The sequence below is a fragment of the Nansenia antarctica genome, assembly GCF_963989245.1.
Source record: "Nansenia antarctica genome assembly, chromosome: 2".
Taxonomy (NCBI): domain Eukaryota; kingdom Metazoa; phylum Chordata; class Actinopteri; order Argentiniformes; family Microstomatidae; genus Nansenia; species Nansenia antarctica.
Window position 1 is genome coordinate 50,281,829 of NC_137675.1, and position 10,522 is coordinate 50,292,350.

A 10,522-nucleotide genomic window follows, 5' to 3' on the forward strand; every position below is an offset into this window, starting at 1 on the left:
ATTGGCAGTGTACTGTAGCTATCGTTACGTTACGTAAAATCAGCCGTAAGTAATAGTACTTATAATCTAATCTAGATATGGCCTTTTTAAATTCCGTCCAACGCATTCAACAGAGATGTGTACACTACAGACAACGGAGATTTATACAGATAAAAGCCAAAACAGATCACCAAAATAATCCGTTACCATGACAACGTCCTTATACGGAGGCCCGCTGGGGTCGTCTACGCAACTGAAACGCGAGAGTCAAGCTAGCAAACAGGAGGCCGAGGTTGGCTGACTTGCGTGAAAGTGCCTGGCGGAGTGCGAGATAGGAAACAAACTCGAAGTCCTGGAGCTGAATCCATTGCTTGTCTGCTGCCGCACATAATCATTAGACAAAATGAGTCTGGACAAAGCAGAGTTATGTGATTCGTTACTCAATTGGGTAAGTTTTCTTTATGATTGCTAGCTCGATAGCTAGCCAGAGTGAGGTCGTCACCCAAACCGACCTCAGTCTCCACATCCAGCTAGCTCGGGTGAAATGGAACAGGTGGCGGAATCACATATAGGTATTGGGCAATTACACGGAGTAACTAGTAAATCAGGGGATTTAGTTAGCCAGTGGCTTAAAACAGCTCAAATAAGACGGGCTACTTAGCTACCAAACATGTTAACTTAAAAAGTTACTAAGATGGCTCGTTGGTTTGTTTTGGTCTTCAGTAGCCTATCAAACACCGCCTTCGTGGACACGCTTCAAAGTTCAACTTGACTGACTTCTTTAAGGGCTCAAAGGTCTCAGACCTCACAGCCCCACGGCAGAGCAGCTCGCCAATACGCCTCCTCATAAACGTTTCAAAGAGAAAAGCCCTTTTTTGTTGTTGCAATCAGCCAATGTTTGAATAGTGTACTAAACAACTTTCTAGCCAACCAATTGTCTGTCTTTCATGTGGACCCCAGGAAGAATAGTGTTCACTATGGTGATGACTATTGGGGATCCGTTTAAATAAACTAACTAGGTAGCTAAGGTCTATTACACAGTACGGTAGTAAGAAAGCTCCCACCATCAAATCACACACACATACACGGTAGCATAATCAGCACACGTTGAAAGCATTATTTGTAAATAGTCATCTGTAATCCTGAGTAGTTGATATATTGATATAGTGTTACCTGTGTAGTTGATATATTGATAGTGTTACCTGTGTAGTTGATATATTGATAGTGTTACCTGTGTAGTTGATATATTGATATACTGTTACCTGTGTAGTTGATATATTGATATACTGTTACCTGTAGTTGATATATTGATATACTGTTACCTGTAGTTGATATATTGATAGTGTTACCTGTGTAGTTGATATATTGATATAGTGTTACCTGTGTAGTTGATATATTGATATAGTGTTACCTGTGTAGTTGATATATTGATATACTGTTCAGTGTTTCCTCCAGGAATTTTTACAATGGTGGCGGGTAGTGCTTACTTCGCCGATTTTTTCGCGTGCACGCGCATGAAACGCGCACGCGCGCTCAAAACAACGACGTAATTTCAGCCAAAACTCGAGAATGGCCCAAAAAAATAAAATGTTTTCCTGTACTTCTCCCGTGTGTCTCTTATTGTCTGTGTCTGCATGTTTTTCCAGCATGTAATTCCGTTGTCAATAAAAACAAAAACACTGATCTGACGTTTTTTTTCACAACGTTATTACTTGTCACTTTAAGCCCAGGAGGGAGTTAGCGATTAGCGATGTTTAGCTTAGCTTAGTTTAACAGAAGTATCTTCACTTTTAACATGACTTCCCGTGGTCGTAGAGGGCTGGTCGACGGCATAAAATGACCGTGTAGACCTGTAGACCTTATCCAGCTATAGTCTTGTGTTTCTACCCCGGGCATAGCGGGTGTTATTCACGGACAAACACTCCTGTTAGAGTGGTTCTAGTACACTGGACATAGGTAACACATAGAGAGGCTTCTCCTCTCTCTCTCCATCCTACACTACACTACACTACGCATCCTATACTACACTACACTACGCTAGCTCGCGGTGTTCGGGTGACAGCCAGGGCGCGTTCGTAAATACGCTCTGGAAATCTGATCAGCACTCACGGAATGCCTCTTGTCCAATCAAATGACTTGGTCCCTTTATGACGTTGAACCCAGTGTGCGCTCCGGGGCTCTCAGAGCGAATTTACGAACGCAGCCTCAAGTTCAATACTCGCGACACACACGGACTGGTCCAGTTTCAGCGCTTGTGGGTGTGTCTAGCGCTGTGAAGGTCTGAAAAGCGGCCTAAATCTTTTTTTTTTTTTTGGGTTGAGAAATCTGAATGGTGGCGGAGGAAATTCCATCGTGGCGGTCCGCCACGATGAAATGCATGTAGAGGAAACACTGCTGTTACCTGTGTAGTTTAAGGATTGTTTGATTCAATATGTTTATAACTTATAAAAGATTGTATTAAATAGAATAAACCATAGTTTTCGAACAAAACACTAACTTGATTCTCTCCTTGTTCTCCCTCCTGCCTCAGCTGCAGACGTTTCAGGTGCCCTCATGCACCAGCAAGCAGGATCTGACCAGCGGAGTGGCTGTTGCTCACGTGCTACACAGGATGTAAGTGTGTCTGTCTAAATCTGTTTGGGTTCCAAAACCTATGTGTTGTGGGATTGTTTATAATGGTGGTGCTGGTATTGCCTAAAGGCAGACAGCAGCTATTATTAAGGGAAAAGCACATTGTCCCTTCCTGGGTTTCAACTTAACTTGCAGAACTTTCAGCTCCAAATTCACTAATAGAGTGGCAATAGAACAAGATTTGTGTGAGTAGTGAGTCCCATTCAATCCCAGGTATTCTCAGTTCCCAAGCTCTTTTGCTTATCTTGTTTACATTGGCATTTGATTTTTACGGTTACATACTTTGAATAAAGCCTGTCAGAACCAATATATTTATGCAAATTATGAGCTGTTACTCAAGGTCTGGGTCTACACATTCTGTGTGTAGGTGTGAGTTTGTGCAAGCAGATGTGCACAGACCTGCCTGTCCATTTCTGGGTACTATCTGTCCAAACCAGATGACCTTCATTCTTCACGTGGTGTTATATCTGTGTCCCTTTTTGACCACACACACACACACACACACACACACACACACACACACACACACACACACACACACACACACACACACACACACACACACACACACACACACACACACACACACACACACACACACACACACACACACACACACACACACACACACACACACACACACACACACACACACACACACACACACACACACACACACACACACACACACACACACACACACACACACACACACACACACACACACACACACACACACACACACACACACACACACACACACACACACACACACACACACACACACACACACACACACACACACACACACACACACACACACACACACACACACACACACACACACACACACACACACACACACACACACACACACACACACACACACACACACACACACACACACACACACACACACACACACACACACACACACACACACACACACACACACACACACACACACACACACACACACACACACACACACACACACACACACACACACACACACACACACACACACACACACACACACACACACACACACACACACACACACACACACACACACACACACACACACACACACACACACACACACACACACACACACACACACACACACACACACACACACACACACACACACACACACACACACACACACACACACACACACACACACACACACACACACACACACACACACACACACACACACACACACACACACACACACACACACACACACACACACACACCAGAACACAACAATGTTCTGTGTTTGTATCATACACAGGGAACAAACAGTGCTTTGAAACTCAGTACAAATTCAGCAATGATGATTGGTTCTGCCAATAAGCTCTGATTATTTTACATACTGTATGTTCCAACTTCCTCCATATCTCGCCTCGAGTAAGCTTGAATGTTCACCCTTTTCACGACACGCATATGAGGGAGGGAGGGAGTGAGGGGGGGGGGACTGTCGTAAAGAAATGTAATTCCGCAAGTACATTGCCCTGTGGCTTCCTGTGGCTTCCTGTGGCATCGTCTCATTAACAGTGTTTCCTGTTCTCTCGTTAACAGAGACCCCTCCTGGTTTAATGAGACATGGCTTGGCAGGATCAAGGAGGAGAGTGGGGCCAACTGGCGCCTGAAGGTATTGCGTGTGTGCGTGCATGTGCGGGTGCGTGCATGCGGTGCGTGTGTGCGTGAGACAGCAGGATATGATGCGATGCCTCTTGGCTACTAGATAACCCAAGAGTGACCGCTTACCACGCTGCCATCTCACTAACGGAGAGGATGTGTTTTTATCTCCCGGCAGGTCAGCAACCTGAAGAAGATACTTCAGAGCATGCTGGAGTATTACCAGGATGTGAGTAGAAGCATCTCCTCTGTTCGATCACCATGAGATAAGACACAGACAGATGTCATTGTTGCTTCCCTGTTTAAGACATCTTTTCCACAGCTTTCCTCTGCTAGTCTGTTTGCGATTTCATGCCTATCTTTTCTCAATATCCCACCTCATCTCTCTCTCTCTCTCTCTCTCTCTCTCTCTCTCTCTCTCTCTCCCTCTCTCTCTCCCTCTCTCCCTCTCTCCCTCTCTCTCTCCCTCTCTCCCTCTCTCCCTCTCTCCCTCTCTCCCTCCCTCCATCGCTCCACGAGCAGGTGCTGGGCCACCCGGTGTCAGACAAGCACTTGCCAGACGTCAGTCTGATAGGAGAGATGGGGGACGTGACGGAGCTGGGCAAGCTGGTGCAGCTGGTCCTGGGCTGCGCAGTCAGCTGTGAGAAGAAGCAAGGTGAGCTGGGATAGAGGAGGGCCCTGGGAGGGAGAGAGGCAGCCATGTGCAGAGTAAGACTAACAGGATTAACTCCCCCAGTCGAATCATATGACACATGAAAGGGTATGACTGGAATGGGCCAGGGGTTAATACTGCGGTCCGCTTGTCAGATGAGTTGATAAAGTGAATAATAAAAAATAAAAAGTAAATACATATTTATTTATTTTTAATCATCAGTGTAAAGAATTGACGATGGAAGCGGGCCTGGTACGTGAATGTGAAGCAATAAACTAGTCCGCTGTGGCTGTAGAAGTCTGCTTTAAGACGATAATCATTGGTTACATTTTCTTTTCCTCTTCAAAGAACAAATCCAACAGATTATGACCCTGGAGGAGTCCGTCCAGCACGTTGTCATGACAGCCATACAGGAGGTGAGAGTCTCTTTGTGGTCAGATCTAAATGATGTGGATGAAAGCACCATTCATTTCACCCTTGCCCTATTTGACAAGATTCTACCCTCAAAGGACTATAAACACATGCAGTGGATCACCTGTTGTCTTACTTCCCCCTTTGTATTGACAAAGGGATTGATCATGTGATCTCTCTGTGTTCCTGGAGTTTGAACCAGCCCCTTTCCTTGATTTGCCTTTTTGTCGTGCAGCTCTTAGCCAAAGAACCAATGGAACCAGGAAGTCCAGAGACCTACGGGGACTTTGACTACCAGGTGAGGCCCCTCCCTCATTACACCCTGGTTCTCTGAACACATCTAACTTTCCCCCCCCCCCCCCCCCACTGTCCTATCTATTCTTCAATAGCTATCTCATTTTCACCTTTCTTTTGTGTCTTCCTTCTCCTCCCTTTCTCTCTTGTTCTACCCCTCCCTCTGTCCTCAATAATTCCCTGTTCCACCCCCCTCTCTCTCTCTCTCTCTCTCTCTCTCTCTCTCTCTCTCTCTCTCTCTCTCTCTCTCTCTCTCTCTCCAGTCCAGGAAGTATTACTTCCTCAGTGAGGAGGTGGAGGAGAAAGAGGACCTGGGCAAGCGCTGTCGGGACCTGGAGCACCAGGTGGGTAGAGGGAGTCGCGGAGGAGGGAGGGGGTTTAACTCTGACCTGACTAGTGTTAGCATGCTGAGTGTGACTGTGTGTAATGATCTGCACCTCTGTGCTTTGCCCCCCCCCCCCCCCCCCCTATTGATTTAGCTTGGCTGAGGCTTTGCCTGGTCTGGTTTGACTGGTTGGTTTCCCCAGACAGCGTTTTGTGTAAACTATGCTGACTGTGTCACCACTGATTTAAGGACTGTTCTCGGACCGTAGGGGACACTTAGATAGCCAGGAATGACGTCACATTTCTCACAAGTTAGCTCCGTAGTCAAGATGCGTCCGCAATATCTATCTGTTCCATATGCTTTGAGCACATTAGTGATATAACGCTGACACGTTCACCGTATCAAGAGCTTGTCGGTAGTGTTGTCTTTTTACTTTGTCCCTTTTTTATTTGACCACGCTAAAGCAAGCCGTTTGTCCCTGAAGTTCAGTGTAGGGTTTCGCTGTTTTCAAACTGGAGAGATGGCCCACAGGTAAGTAGACTCCCCCCACTTTTATTATCGGAATGCCAGCTTGCCTAACCCCCCCCCCCCACACACACACACACACACACACACACACACACACAGCTTCTTCAATGTGAAGCCCTGAAACCAACAATTCTCGTGCCATACTGTAACCCCAAGGACCCCAGTCTCTCCTTCTCCTATTCACTCTCATTGGCTTGATTAATGACCCCCCCCCCCCCCGCCCCTCCACCCCCGTACCCACTATAACAGATATCATTAAGAACTCCTCCCTGGTTTTTGGGCCGCTGTCTCTGGTGCTCTCTGCATCATGAGGGCCTGGGTGGTGACCTCCGGGCGGAACGCTGAACAACTGCACCATTGAGACGGCGGCCCGCCCCGCAAGGGCCCGTAGCCTAGCAGCTGACTAACTGTGCTTCCACGGCCGTGCATGTGAAGCGGCCCAACCCTTGTGGGGAGGAGGGAGGGAGGGAGGGAGGGAATGTGCATGTACTCTTGCAAGAAATTGTGTGTGTGTGTGTGTGTGTGAGACACCGAGCCGTGTAAGTGCATGAGACTCCTTCTCCCTTCGCCCCAGTTGTTGTGTCTTTTTTTCTTTCTTTTTTTTGTGTTCCGTGTTGTTTCTCCCCCCTCCCCCCCAACAGTATTATGTGAAGTTTCTTTTTGGCAGTGTTCAGCGCTCTGAAGGATATGTGTGAGTGTTTTTTTGTTGTTGTTCTATCTGCCACGGTCTGCTGATCTCTGTCCGGTGCTCTCCCACCCTCCTCTTACTGCTTTGTGTCTTCCCCTCTCTGCCTTCTCCAATCTCCTTGACTCCTTTCTCATTGTGTGTGTGTGTGTCTGTGTGTCTGTGTCTGTGTGTGTGTGTGTGTGTGTGTGTGTGTGTGTCTCTCTCTGTGTCTGTGTCTGTGTCTCTGTCTGTGTGTCTGTCTGTGTCTCTGTCTGTGTCTGTCTCTGTCTGTCTGTGTCTGTGTCTGTGTCTGTGTCTCTGTCTGTGTCTCTGTCTGTGTATCTGTCTGTATCTGTGTGTGTATGTCTGTGTGTATGTCTGTGTGTGTGTGTGTGTGTGTGCCCCCCGTGTCTTCAGTTGGGGGTGGCCCTGGAGGAGAAGTCGTCCCTGCAGGTGGAGTCTCGCTCCCTGAGGGAGCGGCTGCAGCGCTGTGAGCCCCAGGACGCCTCCACCACCATCACCGGCAAGAAGCTGCTGCTGCTGCAGAGTCAGATGGAGCAGCTGCAGGAGGAGAACTTCAGGTCGCCCCCCCCCCCCCCCCTCAACACGCCCAGACTGACCTCCCCCCTCAACACCCCCAGACTGACCTCCCCCCTCAACACGCCCAGACTGACCTCCCCCCTCAACACGCCCAGACTGACCTCCCCCCTCAACACGCCCAGACTGACCTCCCCCCTCAACACGCCCAGACTGACCCCCCCTCAACACCCCCAGACTGACCTCCCCCCTCAACACGCCCAGACTGACCTCCCCCCTCAACACGCCCAGACTGACCTCCCCCCTCAACACGCCCAGACTGACCTCCCCCCTCAACACACAGCCTGACCTCCCCCCTCAACACGCCCAGACTGACCACCCCCCCCTCAACACACACAGCCTGACCTCCCCCCTCCACACACCCAGACTGACCACCCCCCCCTCAACACACACAGACTGACCTCCCCCCTCAACACCCCCAGACTGACCACCCCCCCCTCAACACACACAGCCCGACCTCCCCCCTCAACACCCCCAGACTGACCACCCCCCCCTCAACACACACAGCCCGACCTCCCCCCTCCACACACCCAGACTGACCACCCCCTCAACACGCCCAGACTGACCTCCCCCCTCAACACGCCCAGACTGACCTCCCCCCTCAACACACACCCTGACCTCCCCCCTCAACACACACACCCTGACCTCCCCCCTCAACACACACACCCTGACCTCCCCCCTCAACACACACACCCTGACCTCCCCCCTCAACACACACAGCCTGACCTCCCCCCTCAACACACACCCTGACCTCCCCCCTCAACACACACAGCCTGACCTCCCCCCTCAACACACACAGCCTGACCTCCCCCCTCAACACACACAGACTGACCTCCCCCCTCAACACACACAGACTGACCTCCCCCCTCAACACACCCAGACTGACCTCCCCCCTCAACACACCCAGACTGACCTCCCCCCTCAACACCCAGACTGACCTCCCCCCTCAACACACAGACTGACCTTCCCCCTCAACACACACACACTGACCTCCCCCCTCAACACACACACTGACCTCCCCCCTCAACACACACACCGCTATGTTCATTGTGTGTGTGTGTCTGTGTCTGTGTGTGTCTGTGTGGTGTGTGTGCGTGCGCCCGCCCAGGCTGGAGAACAGCAGGGACGACATGCGCGTGCAGGGGGACATCCTGGGGCGGGAGGTGGCTGAGCTGACCCACCGCAACGAGGACCTGACCAGCCTCGCCCAGGAGGCCCAGACCCTCAAAGACGAGATGGACATCCTCCGGTGAGCACAGCAGCCCCACCCCCCTCCCCCCACAGCTCTGCCCCTCCAAATTAGAATGTGTCTCATCTGTGCTTCTGTGATGCGCGCCGTTTAAATGACGGTAGCTTTTTTCGGGGTACGAACCCTAGATGAGATGAGCCCCTGATGGACTTTGTTTGTACTGCGTTTTATTTCTAACCTCTCCCCCCCCACCCCCCTACAGACACTCCTCTGACAAGGTGAGCCGCCTGGAGGCCCTGGTGGAGACGTACAAGCGGAAGCTGGAGGACCTGGGGGACCTGAGGCGGCAGGTGCGTCTGCTGGAGGAGCGCAACACCGTCTACATGCAGCGCACCTGCGAGCTGGAGGAGGAGCTACGCAGGGCCAACGCTGTCCGCAGCCAGCTGGACACCTACAAGAGACAGGTGAGGAGGAGGAGGAGGGGGAAGGGGAAGGAGAGGAGGAGGAGGAGGCGGAGGAGGAGGAGGAGGCGGAGGAGGAGGAGGAGGAGGAGGATGGGGAGGGGGAGAAGGGGTGGGGGAGGAGCGGGAGGATGAGGAGGAGGAGGAGGAGGAGGAGGATAATGATGTTGGGTGCTCTTTAGGGTACAGAGGAGGCTGTGGATCGGACGATGGGTGGGATTAACACTAGAACAGCCGTGCCTATTACTATAAGAGCCGCCTCGGGTCAAATGACCATAGTCTTTACAATGGGAAGCTGCTATTTACACACAACGACCACTAGTTGGCCGTCTTGTAAATCAGCCTGCCTCCTACACAGAAAAACAGTAAGAAAAACAGTAAGGATACTGGGTGGAAGAACACACATATCTAGGAAAAGACATGAAAGGAGGGTCCTGAAATTTGATCGAGTGCAAAGATATATCAAAACGTTTACTCACAAACGACCCCACCCATGGCTGTTTTAGTGTTATAAGAATGTGATTGGAAGTGTTTCTGTCGTCCGGCAGGTCCACGAGCTTCACACCAAGCACTCGTCAGAAGCCCTGAAGGCCGAGAAGTGGCAGTTTGAGTACAAGAACCTCCACGACAAGTATGAAGCCCTGCTGAAGGAGAAAGAGGTGAGCGCGGGGAAACAAGGGCGGATGGATGAAATAAAACGTTTCTGTGGTATTGTGGGTTTTCTTCTTTTATATATATATCAGTGTTTCCTCTACATGCATTTCATCGTGGCGGGCCGCCACGATGGAATTTCCTCCGCCACCATTCAGATTTCTCAAAAAAAAAAGACCTTCAGACCTTCACAGCGCTAGACACACCCACAAGCGCGAAGCGACGCGCTTGCAAAACTGTTTTGTGATTGGTCGAATACATCTAGGCTGCGTCTAGTCTCAAACTACGATCCTCCACTCCTATCGCCGTGGACACAGCAAGGAGCGAATTCCCGGGTAGAAATATTTCCTCTCCCCGCTGTCAGCGGTAAGCGGTACTTTCCTCCAGCAGCGGTAAATGAGGCACCCTTTGCGGCTTAATAACTTTGGTTCTCCGGGGGTTACGGTAAAAATTCCAATGTGTCCGGAAAGAGGACAAGCCATGGAAT

At 50.2% G+C, this 10,522-nt stretch overlaps 1 protein-coding gene across 1 annotated transcript in view; it reads left to right on the forward strand.

Annotated features, from left to right (window-relative positions):
• The first annotated feature begins 277 nt into the window (after positions 1-277).
• Positions 278-10,522, forward strand: part of hook2 (hook microtubule-tethering protein 2) — a 24,558-nt gene continuing 14,313 nt past the window's right edge. The window contains exons 1-12 of the mRNA XM_080524558.1: positions 278-427; positions 2,510-2,592; positions 4,201-4,273; positions 4,439-4,489; positions 4,783-4,915; positions 5,261-5,328; positions 5,559-5,621; positions 5,881-5,961; positions 7,555-7,718; positions 8,843-8,983; positions 9,186-9,387; positions 9,933-10,043. Of these exons, the coding sequence (XP_080380684.1) occupies positions 383-427; positions 2,510-2,592; positions 4,201-4,273; positions 4,439-4,489; positions 4,783-4,915; positions 5,261-5,328; positions 5,559-5,621; positions 5,881-5,961; positions 7,555-7,718; positions 8,843-8,983; positions 9,186-9,387; positions 9,933-10,043 (1,215 nt within the window). The 5' untranslated portion in view covers positions 278-382. The remainder of the gene's footprint in view (positions 428-2,509; positions 2,593-4,200; positions 4,274-4,438; positions 4,490-4,782; positions 4,916-5,260; positions 5,329-5,558; positions 5,622-5,880; positions 5,962-7,554; positions 7,719-8,842; positions 8,984-9,185; positions 9,388-9,932; positions 10,044-10,522) is intronic.